The sequence below is a fragment of the Mycteria americana genome, chromosome 7, assembly GCF_035582795.1.
Source record: "Mycteria americana isolate JAX WOST 10 ecotype Jacksonville Zoo and Gardens chromosome 7, USCA_MyAme_1.0, whole genome shotgun sequence".
NCBI classification, from domain to species: Eukaryota; Metazoa; Chordata; class Aves; order Ciconiiformes; family Ciconiidae; genus Mycteria; species Mycteria americana.
The window spans coordinates 58,170,397-58,194,893 of record NC_134371.1 but is presented as its reverse complement, the minus strand read 5'-3'; the positions used below and the strand labels follow the sequence as shown (position 1 = coordinate 58,194,893).

Sequence of the window (24,497 nt, the reverse complement as noted above, 5' to 3'; positions counted from 1 at the left end):
AAGCTGGGCACAGCCGTAAGCAGCGTGGGCACAGGCTTAAGCAGCGTGGGCACAGCTGTAAGCGGCGTGGGCACAGCTGTAAGCGGCGTGGGCACAGCCTGGCGCTGCTGCCTGCCCTGCAGCAGGGCAGGGGGCTGGGGAGCACTTAAGCCTGGCCAAGGGGTGACGGGGAAGGGCCGGGGCCCAGCTCTCCCCAGCAGCCCCGGCACGGGCCGGGGGGGCCTTCCATGGTGCTAAGGGGGCGCAGAATGGACCAGCCCCCCCCCCCCAGCTGCTGCTAGCAAGAGGTACCAGCGGACACACAGAGGGCTGTGCCAGCCCGCTTGCTCCGAGCCATCCGGGGACACTCAGTCCCCAAGCAGTATTAGTGGAGCAGGAGGCGCTGGCAAGGCCGGGCGGTTTTAAATCTGTCTTCCAGCTCCAGCCAAAGGGCTTGGAGCTCTCGATTCGGGGTGGATGGCGTGGGACCCTTCCCACCCCACTACTCCCCTCCCAGCCAGCACCCTGTGCTCCCCATGCCGCGGCCCCGAGGCTGGCACAGGGACACGGTGCGGTTTGGCACGGCGGCGGTGGGCGGTGGGCGCTGAGCCCCAGCAGGACGTTCCAGCTCCCCTGGCCCTGTCCCAAGCCCCCCGCCGTGCCGCGGTGAGGGGTGCAGGTTCCCGCATGGTGCCCGTGCCCTGCCCCCCGTGTCACGCCGCTACTCTTCACCTCTAATTGTTAGCAATAACGCGCGCGTCCCTGGGCAGCGCTGCCTGTGCCAGTGTCTCTCCCAGTGTAGCGTTCTGAAGTATCCTAGCTTTTAATGAGATTTGTATTCCTGAGGCCGTGTCTTGCTGTGCACTTCCTTGGGGACCCCGGGGGTGGGTTGGAGAGTGGGTGACCACGTCCCATGGGTGCAGCCCTTTCCCCCTTGCCTGCCCAGCACTGGCACTGAGCAGCCAGCAGCTGGGAAATGCTCCCTTGCTCCCTTCAGACCTACAAATCCAGCTGGAGCTAAGCATGGGGGAGAGGGGCTTGTCCCTGCTAGGGGAGAGCATTGTCCCCAAGGGGTGGTGCCCACCAAGTGTCCCACAGAGCAGCGAGGGCAGCTGGCTTTGCCCCAAGCGTGCCCTGGGCATCTCGCCCTAGCTGGGGCTGGAGCCCCTGGTGCTGCACCAGGGCTGGGCGAGCTGGGGGGCTCCGAGGGTGGGCGAGGGAGGGGTGCTCTGCTCCCCAGCCCCCAGCTGGAGGTGGCAGGCAGGGCTGCCCCCGCAGTGGATGCTGAAACTGCCCCATCTCATGCGAACTCCTGCCCCCCCCCCCCCCCAGTCCCACAAACCCCACAAACTTTTGAAACTTTTATTAAATACAAAAACCCCGGTCTCTACGACCGAACGCTGCATTCAACGTACGCTCAAAAAAAGGGTCAGACATTCAAATGTACAAAAGTCACCGGTGCCCCCCCGGCCCCGGCATGCTGCCCCACTCCTGGCCCCACTGCTCCCAGCCCTCCATGGGGTGGGGGGGTGCTGGGGCTCCGAGCCCCACGGAGGGGCACGGGGTGCCCGCCCTGCATGGCCCCGGCCTCTCCTGCCCACAGCCCCCCTGCCCCAGGCCTGGAGGGGGAAAGCCAGAGAAGGGGGAGACACCAATGGCCCCCAAACTGCCTGGGGGGCACCTGCTGCTGGAGGGAGCTGTGGGGCAGCCGCCTCCCTGCGCCAGCCCCTGCCTAGAGGGACTGGGGGGGTTCAAATGAGCCCCATCCCCCCCCAAAGTGGGGAGGGCAGGCGAGGGCAGGCGCAGGCAGGGGCTGCACATGCACACACAGCGTCCGCCTTTTGGGAGCGCAGACAGGATACAGCCGCCACCCCCCAGCCCTGGGGAAACTGAGGTACAGCGAGGGGCATTTGCTAACCAGAGGTCTCTGTTTGGCAGAGCTGAGTCGGGGCCCGGCTCTAAGCACCAGACTAAAGCAGAGGAAGACAGCGAGCCATGTCTGCGTGCCCAGCAGCGCGGGCAGTGCTCAGCTGGGGCAGCACCGTCCTGCCTGCTCAGGGGGGCCTGAGCTGCTCCCACCCCTGGCCGGGGCAGCAGCGGCTCCAGCGCCGGTGAAGGGGGAAGCCTGCACCCCACTTCTCGCAGCGCTGGTGGAGACCCCCCCAGCTCTCCCGGAGCAGTGGGATCTCACCCTCCCCGGCCGGGGTGCAGGCAGGAGCTGGCGTGGGCAGGGGGCTCCTTGCCAGGGCAGGGGCTGCCCCCTCCCTCTGCACCAGGAGCCACATGCGGGGCGGCCGGGCTCATCCGCCAACACACCGAGTATGGGGCAGGGGTCCTGCAAACACACTCGTGGGGACGGAGCGGGCAGAGAAATCCTGGGGACCGAGGGGCAGGTTGGGGGGCGGCCGTCTCCAGAAGGCAGCAGAGTAGGCAGAAAACATCCCCGTCCAGTCCTGGCTCTCGCACTGGGGCAAAACCTGCTGTGCCCAGCCAGCCCGGGCACAGAGCCTTCTCCCGGTGGCTCTGCCGGCAGGGCAAACGCTAGCCCCGAGCCAGGCGGGGGGGCGGCCTGCCGATCTCCACCGTGATGTTGGTGTACATGGGTTGGCGCGAGACCTCCACCAGCCGGTACTGCAGTGAGCTGATCCCGTCCCGCTTCATCGTCATTTTGGTGTTCTGGATCTTGGTGAATCTGGTGGAAATGGGAGTGGGATGAGGTGGGGGGGTCGGGGGGGCTTGCCACGGTGCCAGCAGTGCTACAACTCTGCGAGGGTGAGCAGAGCAGGAGAGCCAGCAGCCGGAGGCAGCCCAAGGATCGCCCGGCATCCCGGCTGCCCCCGTCCCCGGCGGCTCACTCACCTCTGCGGGTTGGGCTCGTTGTGTTTGTCACGTTCATGCTTGATCATGCGGTACCTCCCGATGCGGATGTCGGGCCTCGAAACCTTCATGCCGTTCAGGGAGATGCTGGGGGCCGGGAGCAGGGGGGGGTCCACATGTGGGCACCAGGGTGGGACATTTCCCAGCCCAGAGACCTCCAGGGTCAGTCAGCCCCGGCCCAAATAAACCCATACCTGCTTAAACAGGGCTGTGCCAAGCCAAGTTGACCAAAGCCAGACCATGGCCGGGCCAGTGCCACGACCGAGGGTGCCGCATGCCTCACGGCAGAGCGTGCCCGAAGCACTGCTCCCGCCCGGCGACCTCCGGCTCCACAGGCCGGCAGCTGTGGTCTCCAAATGCCGGTGCCCAGCCCTTCCCTCGGGGCCCCCCCCAGACGTTAAGGGCTGCCTGAATCTCTCCCAGAGCTCCACACGCTGCTTGTTCCCCACCCCGAGCCCACCTCGGACGGAAACCGCAACCGCACCACCGTGCCCGCGGCACCTGCAAGGCGTGTTTTGCTCGCCTGGCCATTACAGGCCGGTTGTGCGCCACCGGCCGCATGCGCTCCCCTGGGCAGCACCCTGGGGAAACCCACGGGAGGCGAGGCAGGAGCCATCCGGCTCCGGCACCCAACGCGGGGTGCGTGCCAGGGGATTCGGCTCCGGCTCTGCGCGGGGCTGTGCTGCGGCCTGCCGGCTGCCGGCAGAAATGCCTGTTTGGCTGCTGCGCGGCCGCCACCGGGATGCTTCCAAGTTTTGCATCCCGGCCCTGGTCTGCAGCGGAGCCCGCGGGCATGCCACAGGCTGCATGCCACATGCCACATGCATGCCACATGCATGTCACATGCCACAGGCATGCCGCCCCGCTGGTGCAGCTCACGGCGCAGCGGGAGGGGGCCGGGCCCCACCATGCTGGGGGGGTTCAGCCACAAGGAAGGCACATGGGTGCCCCACAGCCCCCCAGCGCCCTGGGAGGGGCCAGTTCGATCCATGAGGGTCACCAGCCCTCAAGTTGGAGGGTAATTAAACCCCTCCCCGCCACGTGGCACGCCCCGTGCATGTTCCCCACAAAACCAGGAGCCCCGGTGCTGGTGAGGGTGCCAGGTCGGTGCTCGGCGGGGAGTCCCAGCACACCCCAACCAGCTGGCACTGGCAAGGGATTGTCACCTACCGGTTAAAGATGTCATCGTCCTCTCCTCCCCAGCCCCAGTACTCGTTGGGAAAGCCGTTGATCTTCAGGAACTGGGACTTGCTCAGCCCAGAGACACCGCCAAAGTAGCCGGCGTAGGGCAGCCTGCAGGACAACAGCAAACAGGTCAATGCCCAGGGACAGGCAGGGATGGGGGTCAGCCCCATGGGGCCCCCCAGGGACAAGCACCAGCCCTCTCCTGTGTCACCCTCCCACCCAGGACTCTGCGTGCTCTCCCATCCCACATCCACAATTCGAGGCAGTGATCCCACGCCTGCCCTGGGCAACCACTGAGGTTGGTGGCCCTGGCGTCATCCCAGCCCGGCCCAGGGAAACACCCCAGCCCCGCAGAGCACCCACCTGAACCCAAACTTGTCCATGCCAACGGCAAAGTGCCGCGGCTGCTCGTAGCAGCGATAGAGGTTGCGGTCATCCATGGGGATGAGGTCCACGTCGCTGAAGATGAAGCAGTCGTACTCCTCGTCATCCTTGAGGGCCTCCAGGAACCCCACATTGAGCAGCTTGGCCCGGTTGAAGGTATCCTCGCCAAACTGCGGGGCAGAGCTCAGCAACGCCCGCCTGACCACCCCGGCCCCGCCATCCCCTCGCCCCTGCCCCCCTCACCTGGTTGATGATGTAGATGCCGTAAGCCACCTTCTGCCGGCGCAGGATGGGGTGCAGGTAGTGCAGCCAGTACTTGAGGTGGTGTTCACGGTGCCGGAAGGGGATGAGGATGGCCACCTTCTGCCGGGGCAGGCAGTCCGGGGGCGTGTACTTGCCGCCCTGGCGCACATCGGGGTTCTCCCGCTGCACCCGCTCCATGCTCATGGGAGAGCTGAACTCGATGAGCAGGCGCCCAACTGCAAGAGGGAGGGCAGGGCGATGCCCGCAGGATGGGACACAGTCCGGGTCATGGTCACCCGCTGCTCCTGGCCAGGCCGGTGGAGCAAACAGCGAGGGGGACCTGCAAGGGGGACCGGCTCTGCCGAGGGCAGAGGACGCCCAAAACCTTTCCCAAACAGGGGCAGAGAGACTGGGCAAGCCGCTAACAAAACCTGAAACCAGCTGTCCTGGTACCAGTTCCAGGCTGGGCTTTCTCCACTGCTCCACCCCTGGGACTGCCAGGAAGCCATGCCCAGGGCCCAGGGGACGGGGATGAACCCACGGGTGCCCACCCCAGCCCCACACTCAGAGCCAGAGCCCAACTTCCCCCCCCGCGTTCGCCCCACACGTCTCACCTAAGCCGGGAGGCATCTCCTGGCAGGGCTGCAAGGGCTTCTCAGTGGCAGACTGGTTGGCACTGGGCTTGGCGCTGGGGGACGGGGCCTCAGCGCCGGCCGGCCCATAGCTGGGGACGGTGCCGTTGGGGCGGGAGGAGTTGGAGAAGGGATGGGTGCGCGAGGCGTTCCTGGCGTTGAAGCGGCTGAAGAAGTCCAGGTGCTGCGCGTAGACATCGAAGTAGAGGATCATGATGATGACGAAGTGGAGCAGGCAGAGCAGCAGCACGGCCTTGCAAATCCTTTCCAGGGTCACCCCCAAGAGCAGCCTGGTCATCTTCCGGGCACGGGCAGGCGGACATGTGCGCTCAGCGGGGCAGGGGGGCGGCTCCAGCCACGGTCCCGATCCTGCCGAGACACCCCACACTCAGGACACTGCCAGCCTAGCCCCCAACCCCAGCCCGAACGACACCAGGGCAGCGGGAGCAGCACAGGCCTGATGAGGAGGTGATGGGCTCACAGGTCGGTATGCCAGAGAGCACCCTGTGGGGATGCCGCGCTCAGACCCCTGCTCTGAAGGCACAGCCACGAAGACGCGAGAAGTCCCCAGCCCCATGCAGCAAGTCTCCTCCCTGCCCTCCAAGGCCAAGAGCAGGCCAGACCCACTCCCTGTCCCCGTCACCCCCCAAGCAGGGGAGGGGGGTACCCCCACTGGTGCCGCAAAGAGCCTCCGTGGAGGCTGGGCCCTTGAAGGTCACGCTTTCCAAAACGCAGCCAGGCTGGGGTGTCCCAAGGGCACCGCGGGTGCCCCCACCAGCCACCCCCTTCCGAGGCACCCCATTTCCCTGCTCCCCGTCCCAACCCCCCCCGCAGCGCTGCACCGCAGCAGCAGCACCGAAGTGGGGCCGGCAGCGAGCGCCATGCTGGCAGGGGCCCTCCTCGGGGTGCCCAGCAGGGCGAGCAGCTGCACGGCAGACACCGAGCCAAGCCGAGCGGGACGTCCCGGCCCCCGGGGCGGGGGTCCCTGCCGCGTCCAGGGGAGCCCGGCTTACAGCCAGCGGCGTGGGTCCTCTCTCCTCCCGCTGCCGGTGGTGAGGCCCCCCAGGACACCGGGAGCCGCTGGGAGCCAGGGTCCCCTTATCTCCCACATGACACCTGGAGCCGGGCCAGAGCCCTGCCGGGAAGGCAGCCGGGAGAGTCACTGGAGAGCCCTGGCTGAGCCAAACCGTCCGGCCCTTCCCAGCCCCGCCACGGCCAGGGCTCGGGCTGCAGCACGGCCGTGCACCCCGGTTCCTGCCCCGGTCCCTGCCCTCAGGGAAGCTGTTAGGACAGGGCAAGGCGACCGCGAGGGCCGGGCACGGGGGCTTGCAAGGCCCTGGGGAGCCTGCAAGGCCCTGGGGAGCCTGGGCCAGGCCAGTGCCGCTGCAGGGACCCCGGGGGGACCCCAGCAGGCAGGGAGGTGCGGCAGGACCCCCTGGCAGGAGCGCAGCTAGGACCCGAGGGTGCTGGCAACCGGCCCAAGGCCTGGGGCCAGCTCACCGGCAGCTGCCAGCCCCGGCCGGTGGGGCCACCCGGGGAGCTGCAGGGCACCAAGCCGGCAGTGACGGCAGCGCTGGCTGGGAGCGGGGATCGGAGCTGAGGTGTGAAGCAGGACCCCCCACCCAATCCTGCTCCGGCTGCCCTCTCCCAGCCGCAGGGCTGACCCCAGCAGGCAGCAGGGTGCTGGCAGGAGACCACCGCAGGCAGGGAGGTGCTGGAAAAGGCTCCTAGCCCGATGCCCCACCTGTGCCCACCCTCTCTCTCCGCAGGACGCAGAGCGGGGTCCCCACGGGCAGGGGTCTCCTGGCACGCCCCAGCACCCCAACTCCTCATCCAGGTTTTTTCTAGAAAGTCACCCTTTGGAGAAAAACCAGGCTTGATGTTATCTCGCAAACCTTCTCGCGGTCATGGTGCCCTGCCACCCAGCAGAGCCCTTGGTGTAGGGACCTGCCTGTCCCCAGTGCCTGCCAGAAACCCTCTCCAAAAACCACAGCCCTAGCAGCAGGCAGCACATGGAGCGGTGGCGTCTCGACAACCAGGCGGGGATGTGCTGGGGAAAAATAAGAGCGGGTTTTAGGGTTTAGCAGGGTGGTCCATGAGGTGAGCGGAGAGCAATGCTCGACAGGAACAAAAGCGAAGCGCTCCATCAAACAGCGGCCACAGGATGCCACGAACATGAGTGGGCTTAAAAACACCCGCGAAGTGGGGGGGCTACGAAATATGATGCTATCCCCCCGCCCCTTACACAGCAGCATCTTCGCAGGGTGTGAGAGGCCAAAAGCAACCTGGGGCTGGGGGGCTGGTCCCCAGGGATTCACCCCAGCGTGGTGTGTGCCATGGGGCTGGTGATGCTCGTTTTGGAGGGGTTGCTCATCCCCATGGGCTCCATCCTTCTTCCCGCAGGACATCCCTGGGCCGGGAGAAGGGCGGCGCGGGGGGAGCCGATGGCCCCGGGGCCACCAAAGGTGGCACCGGGGCCATCGGCTCCCCCCGCGCCGCCCTTCTCCCGGCCAAAAGCAGGGCGAGGGGTCGCGTTCAGCACAACCAACCCTCCCCAAATTTTTCCCAGTCCCCGACACACGCAAAAACTTATTAAAAAACGAGAAACAATCTCAAAAAGAGGCTTTTTCCCGAGCCGGGGCGGTGCCACCCATAAGTGACCGGGATCGCATCCCCCGGGTCGCATCCCGGGGCCATCCCGGCCCTCCCCCACCCAGCCAGGCCTGTCCGCGCCGCTCCACTCACCGCGGCCTCGGGGCTGCCGCGCCGCCCCGGCGCCGGTCAGCGGCCCCCACCGCCTCCTCCTCCTCCTCCTCTTCCTCCTCCAGCCCCGGCCGCCGGCCCGCGGGCTCCCATGCCCGGGGCTGCGGGGGGGCCCTGCCGGCCGGGCCGCCGCACCACCGAGAGCCGCAGGGAGACGGGGCCGCGCCCGCACGCCGGCTCCGCCCGCCGCCGCCGCACCGGGCGGGGCCGCCGCCGCCGACCGCCCCGCGCTCCGGGACCGCGCTGCCGCCGGGCGAGAGCAGCCCCGCCGGGACCGGGACCCCGCGGATGCAAACCCCACGGATGCAGACCCCACGCCCGCCCCCCCGGGATGCTCGATGCCCCCCGCTCCGCCCCGAGGTGCTCAGCCCTTGGCCCCAAGCCCGGCACCGGGGACCCTCCGTGCACCCCCGGGGACGCAGGGACAGGGGCTCTCGGTGTCTCTTTCTCCCCTCCTTCCCGCTGCGTTTTCGGCAGCGTGGGAGGCAGCGCTTTCACCGACCTACCCAGGGCGACTCCCACGTCCCCGAGTGTTGGTGCTGGCTCAACGCCCGTCGCAACCTATTTGTGGCTCCTTTCTCCCCCCACTTTCCGCGTTTCTCAGTGTTTCCTAGCAATAAATTTCACTCTCCCTATCACAACGGCATCATCGAAAGATCTTGGGCTGGTCCCGAGAGTTCGGCCCACTACGAGTAATTTTTGCACCGTCCGCAGCCTTTCCCTTCTTGCCAGCCACCCCACGGCATTTGTGCCCGTTTCAAGCAGTCCCTGTCCCCCTCGTGCCCTGTGCCTGGCCGCTCACTGGAGCGAGGCCTTTCCCTCTGCCCCACGGCAGCTCCCTTCAGAAGACAACCTTACAGCAGAGATCAGAACAGCACCCAACCAGCCCAGCCCTGCTAGCAAGCCCTGCTGAAAGCTGTCCAACTTCTACCTCCAGCTCTTGGTTGAGCTCTTTGGCAGGTGGCGTTTCCCTCATGAGTACTTACATGCGGTCACCAAATCATCTTCCAACTCCTGCTGCTCCTAAATGAGGTGAGGCGCAATATGCTGGAGCCCCACTTAAGCTTTTTCTCCATGCTTGAGCAGCAGGTATTTAGCACTGCAAGTGCAAAGTGCCAAGTGCAAAGGCCTAGAAACCAAGTGCACGCACCTAGAACAAGGAAGTCTGGGGCGTGCTCACCTCACCCCCACCAGCTGCGGGAGGGGGCCGCGGGCCATCCACACTACCGCAAGACCAGCCCCGGTGGGCCTTGTGTCCTCACAAGGCGCCCGTGGCCAAGTTCAGAGCCCATTCCCCTGCCAAAGACACAATACACACAGGCGGCATTTGGAGGGCAGAAAAGCACCTTGCAGAGGGAGATTTCTGACAGTGGATGGATTTCTGTCATACCAAGGCAGGGCAGGACAAGACCCATCGCTGAAAGCGAGTCATTCAAAGCAGTTGTTAACCAGGAAGATGATTAACCCATGGAGCAGCTTCTCTACCACCAGTGCAGGCTCTCCAACCCCAGGCATCTCCTTCCTGAAGGCAGCCCCACGAGTTCGGCACAGGTCTGACAGGATGGCCCTGCAGCTCTCAGCAGCTTCAGAGATCTCTGGGCAGCAGCAGCAGCAATGCCAGGGGAGGGGGGTACAGCCCTCATGCAGAACAGGCAAAACTCTGCACGCACCTGACACCCTTTCTTCTGAGCAGGCAGGGCCCAGCTTGTGTCCCTGCCGTTACATGGGGCACACAGAGCTCCAGTTGCAGCCTCCAGCCCCAGAGCAGCCAGCACAGCTGGCAGGAACAGTGGCTTGGTTTGCCCCAGCAGTCTTTCCACGCCCCAGGCCGAGACACTGCTGTCCCAAAATGCGCAGGACAACAAGGAGCAGAGCTGGGAAATGGGCAGAGCTCAGAGAGGCCATGCAGAGGCAGCTGCCCTAGTCCCAAGAGCAAAAAATCAACAGGCATGAATGCTTCCCCAGCTCCAGCCTGTTGCATCCAGGTGGGAAGAGAGATGGGCAGCTCCAGGCGTGCGTCCGCTCTGACCCAGCACTAACAGCACTGGGGGACAGATGCTCCCCCTACAAAGGTGTACTGGCAGCACAGCAGGATGAGCGCCTTGTGCTGGATACAGCAGATTGCAGAAGCATGGGCTCCAGGCTCTCTGCAGAGCAGAGGCTGGAGGACCTCGTTCTTCCCTTCCCCCAAGCAGCAGAAGAGCTGCAGGCCCAGCTGTCCACAGCCAACTTCCCCACGCTGCATTCACCACAGCCAGGGAGAGGGGAGCAGAGCCAGCACAAAGCATCCCCACCCCTGGAACCTCTGCCAGTGCCCCCTGGGACAGAGAGGCACTGCAGACTGGAGAGCCCCGGCACCCCAGAGCACCTGCCCAGACAGCAGCACCCAGCCAACGGTCACACAAGGGAGCTGCACAATGGGGCTACGGACACTGTGTACGCTCCCTCTGTGCTAAACTACCTGGATGGGAGCCAAAAGGCCCAGACCAGCTTGTGCCTGTGCCTCCACTGTGCCTCGCGTGGGGCAGTGCCAGCGCTGGTAGGAGCCTGGCAGAGGCAGCGTGGAGCTGTCTGCTGCCTGCTCCAGCAGCCTCCTACCTGCTCTGGGCAGCAAAGCAGAGCTCTGCGTTCCCACAGCTCAGAGAGGGTGGCCTCTTGCAGGCTGAGCAGGCAGCAGGGTTAACACCACACAGGGAGGACACCACCAGGCTCTTGGAGCCAGGCAGGGACTTTGCCAGAGGCACAGAGGTGAAACTCCGAGCAAGGGGTCAGCCCAAATCAGCACTTGCTCTCTGCAAGCCTCCCCGGCACGCGCAGAGCAGAGGAACAGCTGCATCCTTGGACGAGAACCATTATTTATTTCACAGACACAGAATTGCACTGGTGGTCGATTCTACACACACCGGGGACACGCAGCAGCAGGGCCCCACGGGCTGGGCCAGGCCGCCGGGGGCAGAATTCACACAGAGAAATTTGTTTCTTCCGAGGGGCCGATCCATCGGCGGGATGGAGCTCTACACAGCTAGCCTCCTGCCACTGGGCAGCTCCCGCCCCAGTCAAGGATAGAAACGTTAAATAAATATATACAGCACCTCTTGGGGCAGGCTGGAACAGGCTGGGTGGGACAGAGCTCAGTTGCCCATTTTTACTTTAGATGTCTAGAAAGAAAGAAGAGAGGTTAGGCCGTACCCCACAAATCCCAGCCCAGCACCCCAGTCCCACCCAAGCACCCCAGAACCATCCAGAAGCTGCAGACAGCTTATCAATCCCACCGATAAGACATAAACATCACACAGGGTGCACCCAAGGTGACAGTTGCTCAGAGGGGCCATCAAGAGTTCACATGGCTGCAAATAGGCACTGCATGCAGTGGAGAGAGCTGTGCCATCCCAAACCTTGCGAGCAGCCTCCCCATCCCAGTGCAGAGGATTGTGCTGGAGCCCAGGTGTGTCTCCTTGGAGCTGAAGAGCACCCAGGGTGACAGGCACCTTGTGCTCCCATAAGCCTGGTGGCCCCAGGAAGCAGGTACCTGCAGGATAGCAACGATGACCCCAAACAGCCCTATGGCACTGCCAAAGATCTCCACGATCAGGATCTTGACGAAGAGGCTGGCGTTCTGGGCATCAGCCAGGGCAGCCCCACTGCCCACGATGCCCACGCAGACCCCACAGAAGAGATTGCATAACCCCACGGTCAGGCCAGCCCCAAACATGGAGAAACCTGTGAGAGAGGAACACTGCAAGAGCAGGGGGTAACCCCCTTCCACCTGCATCCAGGACACGCTGCAGTAGCTCTGCCTCGAGGTGACAAAAGACTTAGAGCAGCGTCCTCCTGTTTGGGGAGCAGGACTGCTCCAGGCTGTGCCCTGGCTCCCGCAGCGCCAGGCCAGCAGGTGACAGCAATTTGCTGCTGCCCAAGCGAGGAGCAGTGCTGCTGCTTGGCAGCACAGCCCAGCTGGGTGCAGGAGAGCATCAAGAAGGTAAACAAAAAGCTGCTTTTTGGCAGAAGAGTCACACATCCTTCAGACACCTGCAGCAGGCCACAGGCCAGGTGAGCCAGGCCCTGCAGTCCCATTCTCTACAGCCCAGGGCAGAGGGAGCAGCAGGAGGTGGCGGTCAGGGTGTGGCAATGCTCACAATGGCACCAGAGACTGAGCGGTCCTTACCTGCGTGGTAGTTCCTGGCTCCAATCGTCTCTGGGGTGACTGCAGAGAAAGGCTGAGAGAAAGCACAGGGCCTGGGTTACTGGCAAGTCCATGGTCTCTGGGAGAGGCACCTGTCCCCAGTATGGCATGAGGCAGCCCCAGTTTGGCCAGAGCTGGTCCCTGACTCCATGTCCCTGGGTGGCTGGCTCCATGACATCTGCCTTTTGTGTACTTCCCCAACCCACTCTTCAGCATGGACAAAGGCCACTGCACAGACCACCAGCCCAGGGGCTCCCAGAGACACAACAGCGTCCAAAGTCCCCAGACAGCCACCACTCACAACGCTGGCCCATGCCCAGCTGCCCATCCCCACCATGGCCCCGAGGCTGGCTCAGGGCTGGCAGGGCCCCCCAGGTCCTCCCATACCTCAGCCATGTTACTGATGACAATTGCCATGATGATCCCGTAGATTGCCACAGCCTCGCAGAAAATGATGCTGTGGGAGAAAGGCAAAGTCTGAGCAGTGTCCCAGTCAGTCTGAGCACAGTGCCCCAGGCTCTGCCCCACCTTGAGCAGCCCCTGCCACTTTGTGCCCAGCCAGACAGACCCCTCCACGGCCATATCTAAGCCTGCCCCACTGCTGCCCAGGGCAGAAAGGCAAACCAGCCCACCTGCTGCTTTCCTCTCAAACAAGGGAGAGCTGCTAAGGACAAAGGCCAGGTGCTGGTTGTGCTGTGCTGCTCAAGGAAGCTGTGACAACCCTGTGGGAAGCAGGCCCAGGGAGCCCTGCCCTCTGCCAGCCCCCTTCTGCTCCTTTGGGGAAGGGCTGTGCAAGTCTGGCCAGGGGAACCCTCGCTTGGGGCAGGAAGTGTGATCTCAGGGTGTTTGTTTTGAACACACTGGGCTCATTCACTGCGTGATATCACACAGTGACTCTTCAAAGCAGCACCCTGGCTCCTTTAGAGCTCTTTGTTTTGAAAGCAAACAGCTCAGCAAGGAATGGTCTGCCAGCAGCACCCAGCTAGAGAGAAGACAGGAGCCTCTGCACCGGGCTGGGACCTGCCCCACTCAGGTGTGGCATAAGCACTAACCCCAGGTCTGTGCTTACCTGACCAGGTTCTTGGTTTTGATGCGAGGGGCTTTGACTCCACCACCGATGATGCTGGAGCCCGTGATGTAAATCCCCCTGTGGCAGACAAGGGTGGTTGGTGGAGGGTCTGGCACTCGCTGAAGGATTCAATAGGGAAACCAGGATCTTCCAGCTGAGCAAAGAATCGGGCATGCAGCTGGGGGACACTGCAGACTTGTCTTGTCCACCCCCAGGGTACAAGTGGTCTCAAGCTCCACCACCTATACTAGCAGAACTGCTGAGGCACAAGAGCCACCACTGCATGGCCTGGGCTCACAGGCATGGCTTCCAGAGAGCCAGGGACGTCCCTGTCTCTCCACTGCCATTGCAGCCCACAAAGTGGTCTGCCCAGACCCACCAGGAGCCCAACAACCTGGCCCCACTGCTGCAGTGACCCACTCACCCAGCCCCACACCCCTGCATGTACACTCTGTTCCACCCCTGCCCTGCTGTGGGAAACCGCAGTATATAAGCAACTATTGAGGTGGGACAGCAGGAGCCTGCTGAAGAGCCAGCCCCACTCACCAAGCAGCTCCCACCACGGACAGGGAGATGGCCAGGCCAATACCCAGGTTGGACCACATGAAGGGTGAAGTCTCCGTCAGGAACCTGGAGAGGAAGAAGTGCCCTGAGTTAGCACACTGGCTGAGCCCCTCTAGTCATGGTGCACAGTCCCACAACAGGTACCCCCCACCCTATCACGCAGACTGAGATGGGCTGGGCATTACCAGACAGTGGGACACGAGAGCCTTTCTCTGCCAGCCAGTGACCCAGGACCCTCACCTGCATGGACTGAGACCTCCCTCCCAAACCCTCACTGTGAAGGGGAAGCCTGGGCTGGGAGGCTGCTGGGAGAGGGAGTGGGCTGGGATAGAGGTGGGAAGGGCAGTGATGGCTGCACCAGGACCCTATATGGAGGCAGCCACACATACACGTGGCTGCATCTATCCCCCCTCACAGGGAGCACTGTAGCTCTCATTCCCCTGCGATGCAGTGACCACTGCCTGTCACTCAAAAGCAAGTGCTGTTCCCTGCCAGGCACTGCCAACACCGACCACCTCCTCACACAGCCCTGTGCTCGGTGGGGAGGATGCCGGTATTTACAGGGAACTCACCAGGCCACATCGAAGCGGAAGCCCAGGTCAAATATTGTGTAGCAGATCCCTAGAAAGCAAGAGTGACATGGGAACCTTCAGACTGGCACCAGCTATTAGTCTGGCGCTGCCATTTCCTCCCTCACCTGTGGAGCCCTGGGGCAGAAGCCCAGGAGCACACCACAGCACACAGGAGGGTTACTGGGAAGACTGGCTCAGGCATGCAGAGCTGTGGGGCAGGGTGCCCCACCAAAGTCCAGTCCCAGTGACCCCAGCACTCCCGCATCAGCGCAGGACAGAGACAGCCTAGACCTGCGATACCCCCAGACCCCACTGAGGACTGCTGTGGTTGTCACACCCATTTTCTGTTCCCTGACCCTGCTGAGCACCCACAGGCCACACTGGGCTGAAGGGAGCCCTGTGCCCCACCACAGTCTCCATCCACATCACCCAACGGCTCAGCCCCGCTAGAGAGCCACAGCACTGGTTGACCAGCCGTGAGTTCTTCTCTCTCACAGGGAAGGCAAGAGGTGCGAGGCTGTGCCCTGTCTGACCATCACATGCTGCTCTGCCACCATCCCACCAGTGTCCGTGCTGCTCCCCAGGAGTCCGTCAACACCAGAAGCTGCAGCTGCCCCCCAGTACCTCCCTTTCCAAGGCTGTGGATGTTCAAGATGTGCCTGCTGTCCTCAGTGTTTCCTCCAAGGTTAGCAATTTCCAGAGAAATTTGTACTCCAACACAGGCAGGAGACACCAAAGCACAGGCCTGAGAAACCCAAAAAAGCCTTTCCTTTCCAGGGAGGGATTACAATGGCAGCTTTCCCTGCTGCACCCCGAGTGCTCATCTCCTGTGCCGAATTGCAGCCGGGAGTCATGCCCAGCAGCCCCGCACAGCCAGAGCGGACACAGAGGTGCTTGCACTGAAACCCTGCCCTGCTCTAAGCTCATGAGCGGGAAACACAGCTGCAGACTAGAAGAGACTCTCACTCTTTGCATGACTTGCAGTGCACAGCTGAAAAAGAGAGAGACCTGGCCCTAAGGAACAGATAAGCACAGGCAGTGTGGCACTGTCTGCTCCACACCAGATAAAAAGGGTGACGGGACAGCTCTTTACCACTGCTGACTAGAGCCAGTGGCTGTGTGACACCCACCCCATGTACAGCTGGAAAAAGAGGAAACAGGAGACTTCTGAAATGCTTAAAAGCAGCAAAGAGGCTATTGCATGTGTCCCACTGCTCCCTTCCCCCCAGAGTTGCAGCCTGGAGGCCAGGGCGATGGCAAGCCAGTGGTGTGCCCAGTAGCAATACAGGGGCAGGACCATGTGCCCCAGGTTGGAAGGACCCTTCCCTGCCCACAGCCAAGACCTGAGGACAACTCAGCCCATGGGAGAGCCTTGGCGCTGCAGGGTAGGGAGACCTGCCAGCCTCATAGCAGGGATATCCCCATGGTCCCCTCCATGCTAAACCCCTCCACACGCAGCTCAGGGCTCAGCACCCCACGCACTGGGAGGACGCACAAACGCTGCCAGCCAAGCAGGCCCCAAAATGGGAAGTGGCAACACTGGTCACTCCTCCCGCCTGCAGGACTGTGGTGCCCCCCTCCCCTGCACTGACACACACCACGAGGAACGGTGCCACCACAGCCAGGGAGTGCGGAGGGAGCCTGCACCCTGGTCTGCACGCCTGGCGACCTTCAGGGATGATCTCTACAGTGCTGGGCCCAGCCAGTCTGGGACTTGTGTTTTGGCTTCACTGCTTGGCTCGCAGAGCAGGAACTGAACCCAGCCAGCCTCAGCTGCCCCCACTCCCCAGGAGTAGTAAAAGAGAGCTACATCCAGCTCAGGGCAGATCCTTGGGGCACCTTCCATCTCTTCAAGAGCAGATGTAGCCTTGGATTCATATACAAAAGAAACAGAAGGATGCTTTCCTGTGAGCTCTGGCTCTCAGCCCTGCAGCCAGAAGGGCAGAAAAGAGCCAGGGCAGCAGAATAGGAGCACCAAAGTAGGGCTCAGGACAAGGAGGGAAAGCACAAAGAGGCACCGCAACACTGCGCAGAGCAAGACTGCTTCCTGCTTGCTCCTTCCCTGAAAAGGGATTGCAACAGGGCAGGGGAAGTTAAAAGCATCTGGGATCAGCTCGTTGACATTTTCCAATAGTCTCAAGTTCGCAGCATGCATCTGCGCTGGTACGAGCTGCATGATTCAGAGAGCCCAGGAAGGCAGCCCTGGGCCCAGCACTGGGTTCACCAGGCCCTGGGAACACGAGGGAGTGAGACACCCTCAGCTTCTGACTCGGTCTCTCCCCTCACCCAAAGGCTGAGGCAGGAGCCAAGGTCTCCCCAGCCTCTGCCTGGCTCATGGTCACTTCACTCTGCACTGAAAGAGGAAATAACCAGCAGCTCCAACTGGTTATTTCCTCTTGAAAATCTTCCCACTACCCCTTGGAGTCATCCCCTTCCCAGGGGGGATGCCATCGGCAGCAGAGCCTAGGCCACCACAAGCTGCAACACAGCCATGCGCTCTGCAATCATCCGGACAAACTTGCACATTTCCTTATGCTGTCACAGCTTGGCGAAGTGGGAGGGTGATCTCCTCTGTCCAGGAGACACCAACTGTCACAGCCTGAAAAACCAGGAGCCTCTCCTGATCCACCAAATCCAAACACAACCCTTGACTGCCACCAGCACCCTTCTGCTCTCGCACACGCAAAGAAGCGGATCAACCAGACAGGCTCCGAGTGCCAAAAGCCACGCATCCAACAGCCGCTGACAGATACATGGAGCTGCTGCGGGTCCGAGCCCTCCGTGGGAGCAGCTCAAAGCGCCCAGGGGGAGATGTCCAGGCTGAAGGAGCCCCACAGCAGCGCTCCCGGTGCCGTGGCAGCCCTCCTGCCTCCGCCCGAGAGCAGCTCAGCCACCGGGGGACTGACAATCCTGCACCCCCTCGACCGCCGCCTTCCTTTTCCACCCCCCCAGCCCCTCTCCGGCAAGGGAGCTGCCAGCAGGGACACAAGCCCGAGCTACTGCCGCAGTCTCTCCTCACGCCCCTCTAGAGCCCCCTCCTGCCGCACGGCCCAGCCCCACGGCCCCCTCTGCCTCACAGTCCGGTACTTTCTGTGCCCCACGGCCCCCTCTGCCTCACGGCCCTGCCCGGTGACCCACCGCCCCTCTGCCCCTCAGCTCAGCCCGGCCCCACCGCCCCCGTCCCGGCGCTGACCGACGCCCAGCAGCGTGGTCCAGAAGGCGAGGCCGAGCCCCGAGTACAGCAGCGCGAGCCCCGTCATGGCGATGGCGGCAGCGGCGCGGGACGGAGCGGAGCAGAGCGGAGCGGCTGGGCGGGCGCGAGCGCGTCACCTGACCCGCGCGGGACACGTGAGCGGAACCGCAGCGCCCGAGCGGAAATACCGTAACGCCACCGCCTCTACCGCGCCCGCTTATTGGCTGCCCAGCCTGACAGCGCCGAGGGAACTACATAGACCATAACGCACCGCGACGAGCGCCTCCTTCCATTGGCTGCTCTTCCCCGCTCCGCCCTGCCGTGAAGCGCGATAGGCCCCGCTCCGTCAGGGGCGGGATTTCCGAGAACGGGGAGGGCGGTGCCGAGTTCTCGTTGGGCGGCTCCGCGCCCCGGCCCGGAAGCGGGCGGAGGTGTCGCGCGTGGCGGGCCGTCAGGCCCCGACCCCGCGGCGCCATGGCAACGGCCTTCAGCAGCGACGGGGAGGCCGCGCTGCGGCGGGAGCTGGGCCCGGCGGCGGCGGCGCCGCGGGGGGACCTCGACGGCTTCTACGAGATGGGCCGGGCCGCCGCCTTCGTGCGGGGTGGCGGGTTCCGCAAGGTGAGCGGGGCCGGGGGTGGAGCGGGGCCGGGGGCTGCGGGCCGCCCCTCCCCGGTGCCTCACCCCCTGTGCCCCCCAGGTCGCCCTCCAGTTTCCCGACGAGCTCCTGGCGGACGCGGCGGCGGTAGCAGCCCGGATGGAGGCGGCGACCGGGGCCGAGATGTACGTCCTGGGAGACACCACCTACGGCAGGTCGGTGCGGGGTCGCGGGGGGTGGCCCGGGGGTCCTCCACCGGCAGGAACGGGGCTGCTCGTCCCCTGCCTGGCAGGGCCGAGGGCCGGAGCTGCCCGGGCTGGGGACGGCGGTGCCAGGGAGGAGGAAGAGCTCCGTGGTGCAGAGCCCGTCTGACACCGGGTCCTCCCGGCAGCTGCTGTGTGGACGAAGTGGCCGCCGAGCACGCGGGTGCCGAGGCGGTGCTGCACTACGGCCCGGCCTGCCTCAGCCCCTGCAGAAAGCTCCCGGTGCTGCACATCTTCGGACAGCAGCCCCTGGACATCGGGCGTTGCGCAGAGGCCTTCCGGGAGCTCTACCCCGACCTGGAGAGCCGTGTGGTGGTGCTGAGCGATGTGGTCTATGCCCATGCGATGGGTGAGTGCTCTGGGGCAGGGAGGGGGTCTCTGCTGCTGCTCTGAGCTTTGCAGAGCTGCCAGGGGGAGAGGCAGCAGCAGGCCGGCAGTCCCCAGACACCGTCAGTGTTGATTTCTGTCCTCTCCTCTCCCCTAATCTGCTGTCCCACCTTCTGCGGGTCAAGTCTGTGGCCATGTTTCATTCTCAATCCTCTCTCCCTTCAGGTGAGCTGGAGCAGCGGTTGTGCCCTGAGTACCCCAATATCGTTTTCTCCAGGGTGGTGTGTGGGAACCCTCCTGGCCCTGCACCGCCCGGGGAGGTGCAGCAGTTTGGTCGCCAGTTCCCGGTGGAGGCACCGGGAGGGCTGCAGGACTACGCCATGTTCTATGTGGGAGCCGAGGGCCTGGCCCTCACCAGCTTCATGCTGACGTGGAACTGCTGCCCCTTCAGCTCCTTCGATCCTGCCACTGGCTGCGGCCGCCGTGAGACCCTCAACATCAACCGGGCCCTGATGCGACGCCTCTACCTGGTGGAACGGGCCCGGGACGCCCGGGTGGTGGGCATCTTGGTGGGCACCCTCGGCGTGGCGGGCTACCTGGCTGTGCTGCAGCACCTCCGGGAGCTTCTGCGCCGGGCTGGCAAGCGCAGCTACACGCTGGCCGTGGGGAAGCCAAACCCCGCCAAGCTGGCCAACTTCCTGGAGGTGGACATCTTCGTCCTGGTGGCCTGTGCTCAGAACTCCCTGCTGGACTCCAGCGACTTCTACCGGCCCGTTGTGACCCCCTATGAACTGGAGCTGGCCTGTAACCCGGCCCGCGAATGGACGGGGAACTACCTCACTGACTTCCGAGACCTGCTGCCAGGTAACAGCTGGAAAACAGCTGCCCAACACCTTCTCGGGGCACGTCCTGCCCTGCTGCCCTACCTGGAGGCCACAGTTGCCCTGGCTGTGTCCTGGCTGGAGGATAGTCATGAGCAGCAGGCGAACGTTACCATTTCCTGGCAGGTGGCTGTGCACATGTTGAGCTCCCACTGGCCGTCCCTGCAGCGGAGGCCATTCCTGACATCTCGCTGATCACGGGGGAGATGCGCGCCACCCACCTCTGTGACCCCCCGGCCCCCCAGCTGCCCTCCAGCACCACCCTGGCCTGCAGGGACCAGACGCGGGCCCTCGCGGAGATCAGCCCTGCTGGTTTGTGATTTGGTTTCGTGGTGGGGCTGAGCCCCGGTGCAGGGGCAGTGCCGCCTTGCTGCTCCCGGTAACAATTCCCTTTCTCTCTCTTCCCAGCCTCCTTCCTGGAGTCCCGCAGCTGGCGGGGCCTGGAGCAGCAGCTGGGGCAGACGCCCGTCTCCAAGGCTGTGCAAGGTCGACGAGGGATTGCCATTGCCTACGAGGACGAGGGGCGCAAGCAACCCTGATTTGGCAGCACCCAGGCAGGAGCAGGGGGCATGCAGGGGCCTGGGTGTCACCTGTCACTGGGTGCTGGACCCGTGAGAGTGTCACGAGGGTCCGGACCTGCCACCAGCTGGCCCCGCGCTGGATGGGGCCTTGGGTCAGTAGTACTGCGGGGGGAGAGCAGGAGTTGCACATGTGTTTGGGGATGCCTGTGGCACCCCGGGGCTCACAGCCAGGGCAGCAGCAGGGCCAGGAAAGACGCTTGGCCCAGACCCGGCCTCCGAGGGCTCCCCAGTCCAGGGCAGCTTTGGCCCTACATGGGAAAGGTCACAGCTTTGCACGAGCCGACAGCGCCAGGACTCGAGGCTTATGTGGGCTACTGCTGCAAACTAAAGCTGAACTGAAAAGGACTCGTGAGTGAATTGTCTTCTAGAATAAAACATGGGCTGAGGAGTGCAGGCAGGGGTGATACCTGATACCATCCCAGAGTGAAAACACAGATCACGGTGCCGCTCTGGTGTCGGCTAAAACCAGCCGGAAAGAACAGAAAACCAGAACTGGGACCCTCCAGAAATGAAACCACGTTCACAGGCTGGGCTGGGGAACTCAGGCAAAGGGGAGACAGAGGGCCCTGGGCCTGAGCGAGCCCTTCCCCTGCTCTGATGAACAGGAGCGGGGCGCACACATCCCGTGCTGCAGGGAGGACCCCGAGTTCGGCGGGGATGGAGTCTGGCCCCTCTTGTGTGGGGCAGGACCACTTCTGCTCCATGAGCTGCTCCATGCCAGAGCAGGGGGGGACTGGTTTTTGCCATCCCTCCCGCAGCCAGGGGGGACAGGAGGCTTTGAGGCATCCCAACCTTGATTTAACCCCCTCCGCTGGGCTCTTCCCCAGAGGCAAGAGGCAGGCAAAGTCCGGGCACTGCAGTAACGACAGCCACAACATAGAAATATTCTTAATATAATTAGGTGCAGGGCCTCCCCCCTCCCAACCACACACGTACAAACGAGCAGGGGGTGAGCCCCCCCACCCAGCCAGCCACTGCCACAGGCACAGGGGCAGCCTCCCCGCCGCGGGGCACGGGCACCCACGGAGAAGTGCCGGGGAAGGGCTGGTAGCCCGGGCATGGGGCAGCCTGTGCTGGGGCAGTCCTGCCCAGGCTTCGCCCTCCGCCCCCGCCGCCACCTCCTGCAGCCGGCACTCCCGTCCCCTGCGAGGGGGGAGCATGCTGGGGGAAACAAAGATGCTGACACCAAGATGCGGCCACCAAATCTAGCTGAGGAGCGTCCCGAGTGGGTTAATTCTAGGTGGAGGGTTATTCTACGAGCCGTACTGCAGCAGGGCGGGGAGGATGGGGGGGTGCTTCCTTGCGGGGAAGAGCTGGTCCGGGCAAATTGTCCGCGGTCCTGGCCAGGTGCTCAGTAGTCTGCTGTGTACTCTGTGCCATGCAGCCCGCGGCACAGCAGGGTGAACTCCTTCACCATCTCCTTCACTCGCCGCTTGTTCACACGCTCTCTGCTAAGACAGAGGGAGGGGACAAACATGAAGCAGGAGGGACAGACCAGGCCGTGCAGGAGGGTCATGCCCGCTGCACATGGGGCACGGCCACCACAGGGAGAGGTGCACGAACCTGAGGATCTGCTGGCTGAAGGTCTCCTTCTGCTCGGGGCTGACACGGGCTGAGGGGAAGCCATCCTGCTGCATGGCCTCCTTGATCCAGATGCTCAGGTAGCTGAAGCAGTGCTTGTTCAAGGCAAAGAGGATTTCTGCAAAGTGATCCATGAGGCTGCGGGAGGCCTGGCCGCCGACGCCCTGCCACAGAGCAGACAGATCCTGCTGAGCCCCCGGCATCACCCTGCCCGCACCCACCCATGCTGCCGGGCTCTCTGCCCCCAGCTCTGCAGGGTGCCGCCCGGGAACAGAGCCCAAAGCTGCCTGGGGAGCCCGCGGTCCTGGCATCTCTCACCTCCAGCACTGCCTGCAGCAGCACTTTGCCGTTCTCATGCACGACCTGTCCCACCGGGGCGATCTCTCCGCAGCGGGGCAGCAGCTCCGTCTGCAACACAGAGCCCAGGTTGCTCAGCTCCACGTTGCAGCACCCTTGCCCAACCCACGGCCCCACTCCTGCCCTCCCGTCCCTCAGGAGGCTGCAGCCCATCCCCTTGGGGCTGCACGATGCCACGATACTCACAAAAAAGCCACAGGATGCTTTGACCGTTGGGGCCTCAGGGAACTTGAGTGAAAGCACACCTGCGGGCAGAAAGCACTCAGGTTAGCAGCCAGGAACCCCGCACACCAGCCCAAACCAGCCCCGTAGTCCCCAGCCCCTGGCTGGTCTGCGCCCGACTCCGCAGGAGGCGCAGCTGGCTTCTCCGCAGAGCGATTTGGAGCACATGCCCATGCCCATGGTACTCACCACACTGAAACACTGCTTTGACATCCAGGTTGCTACACAGGAAGAGGTCCGGCTTCCTTTTCAGAGCCTGCAAGGCACACAGACAGGCAGCATAAACCCAGCGCTGCAGAGGCAGCCAGGAAGCCTCCGAGGAACCCGGTGCCCCAGACAGCCTCTGCCTGGATGCACACTTACCTGGGCACACCCACGGTAAACGGCAGATTCACACAGTACACCAGGAAACCATCACTTTCCCCCCCAATGGAAATGTCAATCAAATAGCCAGGCAGTTTGCTACACTCGGGGACCACCGACCCCAGGACCTGAGGATAGATGCCACAGCGGCGTACACACAAACGCTTCAGACACAGAGACGGGACAGCGGGCTCCTGTCCCACCAGCCCAGGCAGCAGCAGTGCCCCAGCAGGGCAGCCGTGCAGGGCCCAGCAGAGACCAGCCACCTCTGTGCTTTGCTCCTCTCCTCTTGAAGATGCTGGCATCCCTGGGGTCACAGCAACTGGTTCAAGCAGTAACCCCAGACTGGACCAGCAGCTTGTTCTGTTTGGGCTCCAGGGCACAGATGACAATGAGATGCCAACACTGCCTGGCAGCTCCTGAGCAGCAAGTCTGAGGTCAGAGAAGTTTTGGGGTTTTTTCTGCCACTTGGTGATCCACCAGCCACTGTGGGGGTCAGGCACTGCTGCTGGGGACACCCTGAGCTGTGGCACCCCGTGCAATGGCTTGGTCCCCCCTGTGCTAGCGCTGGGCAGTTACTGGATGGAAACGTTTCAGTCTGCACTTGCCATTCCATGGGCAGGGTTTCTGTCCTGCCACATCAGGTGGCGACATCCGTGCCCTGACCACCATGCCACCATGCCCACTGCTACAGGCCAGCACTGGGGATGGCAGCCGTGCCTGCTGCCCTGCTGTCACTGTGACACTGGGGACAGCAGCCACAGCACTGGAGTGGCCCCCACTCCGTGCCCAGAGCTCGGAGAGCAGGATACGAGGGCAGGCAGCCCTCGGGCTGAGCTGTGTGCAGGGCCACTGCCCTCCTCCGAGCCTGCTCCCGGGGATGAAAGCAGGGACAGCTTTCAGCCAGCAGCGCTCAGGATGCACGGCCATCTGCCCACAGCCATGGTCGCTACTTGGAGCAAAACGGACTTATTTCCCACCCCTTCTTCTCCAGGGAAAGCCCACAGCCATCTGCCTGGTGCAGAGAACATATGCTGGAGACTGACAAGCTGAGTAGCAAGGTTTCAGGGTTACCCCATCTCCTTTCTGACTCTGTATCACACGCTGCAAGAGAGGACTCGGGTTTGGTCACCGAAGGCATCGCTGTACCAGGCGGAGGGGGAACAATCACAGAGACCTGCTTCCCTGCTAGATACAAGCGGAGACCTTCACGGGGGCGATCAGGGCCCACATTATACCTGCGTGCATATATACAGACTGTGTGCACATCCGTCCTGATGTGCTAGCACCAACATCAGAAGGCTAGCTAGCGGATGGGCAATGGTTTAGAAACACATCCAGTCATCATGGCTGCTGCTGTCTAGTCGGCTCCATGCCAGACAATACTTGCAAGACGCGTTGCAGTTTTCACCATGGAGGACTACCCCCGCTGCCCCCAGCCCTGGTCTGGGCTCCAGAGTGGTGCCCACAAGCCTCTCCCCCAGCAGCACGCTACTCGAGGGCAGCTGGCTCCTGTGGTTCCACCCAAGCTGCAGGTTCCTCTACCCTGCCTGTCCAAGGGGCTGGTTTTACCCCATGTCCTGTGCGCTGCAAGACTGTTCAGCTGGCACAAGGGTCTTCCAACGTGCTCAGGTTGCCACCTACCTGCATGATGCTTCTCCCAGCCAAACCAGACCCATGGCA

At 63.6% G+C, this 24,497-nt stretch overlaps 4 protein-coding genes across 5 annotated transcripts in view; 1 reads left to right on the top strand and 3 right to left on the bottom strand.

Moving 5' to 3' along the window:
• Positions 1-1,327: 1,327 nt before the first annotated feature.
• On the bottom strand, positions 1,328-8,255 carry B4GALT2 (beta-1,4-galactosyltransferase 2). Its single transcript, XM_075508611.1, has 7 exons — positions 8,046-8,255; positions 5,283-5,669; positions 4,669-4,904; positions 4,405-4,595; positions 4,027-4,149; positions 2,839-2,943; positions 1,328-2,671 (listed from the first exon to the last, which is right to left on the bottom strand). Exons 2-7 carry the CDS (start codon positions 5,596-5,598, stop codon positions 2,521-2,523), a joined length of 1,122 nt encoding a protein of 373 aa, XP_075364726.1. The 5' UTR covers positions 5,599-5,669; positions 8,046-8,255; the 3' UTR covers positions 1,328-2,520.
• A 2,798-nt stretch (positions 8,256-11,053) lies between these two features.
• Positions 11,054-17,808, bottom strand: ATP6V0B (ATPase H+ transporting V0 subunit b). The gene is made up of 8 exons (XM_075508609.1): positions 17,645-17,808; positions 14,452-14,500; positions 13,862-13,945; positions 13,316-13,393; positions 12,634-12,703; positions 12,229-12,280; positions 11,593-11,783; positions 11,054-11,221 (listed from the first exon to the last, which is right to left on the bottom strand). Exons 1-8 carry the CDS (start codon positions 17,709-17,711, stop codon positions 11,195-11,197), a joined length of 618 nt encoding a protein of 205 aa, XP_075364724.1. The 5' UTR covers positions 17,712-17,808; the 3' UTR covers positions 11,054-11,194.
• Positions 17,809-18,036: 228 nt separating this feature from the next.
• Positions 18,037-20,655, top strand: DPH2 (diphthamide biosynthesis 2). Its single transcript, XM_075508608.1, has 6 exons — positions 18,037-18,262; positions 18,342-18,454; positions 18,631-18,851; positions 19,055-19,693; positions 19,837-20,022; positions 20,119-20,655. The coding sequence occupies exons 1-6, from the start codon at positions 18,119-18,121 to the stop codon at positions 20,247-20,249; spliced, it is 1,434 nt and encodes a 477-aa protein (XP_075364723.1). The 5' UTR covers positions 18,037-18,118; the 3' UTR covers positions 20,250-20,655.
• A 515-nt stretch (positions 20,656-21,170) lies between these two features.
• The window catches only part of IPO13 (importin 13), a 32,963-nt gene continuing 29,636 nt past the window's right edge, over positions 21,171-24,497 (bottom strand). The window contains exons 16-20 of one of the 2 annotated variants that reach the window (XM_075508614.1): positions 22,641-22,707; positions 22,416-22,474; positions 22,191-22,280; positions 21,855-22,036; positions 21,171-21,742 (exon numbers count right to left, since the gene is read on the bottom strand). In XM_075508614.1, coding sequence (XP_075364729.1) covers positions 21,643-21,742; positions 21,855-22,036; positions 22,191-22,280; positions 22,416-22,474; positions 22,641-22,707 — 498 coding nt within the window. In that variant the 3' untranslated portion in view covers positions 21,171-21,642. The remainder of the gene's footprint in view (positions 21,743-21,854; positions 22,037-22,190; positions 22,281-22,415; positions 22,475-22,640; positions 22,708-24,497) is intronic. The other variant, XM_075508615.1, reaches the window with a different exon arrangement.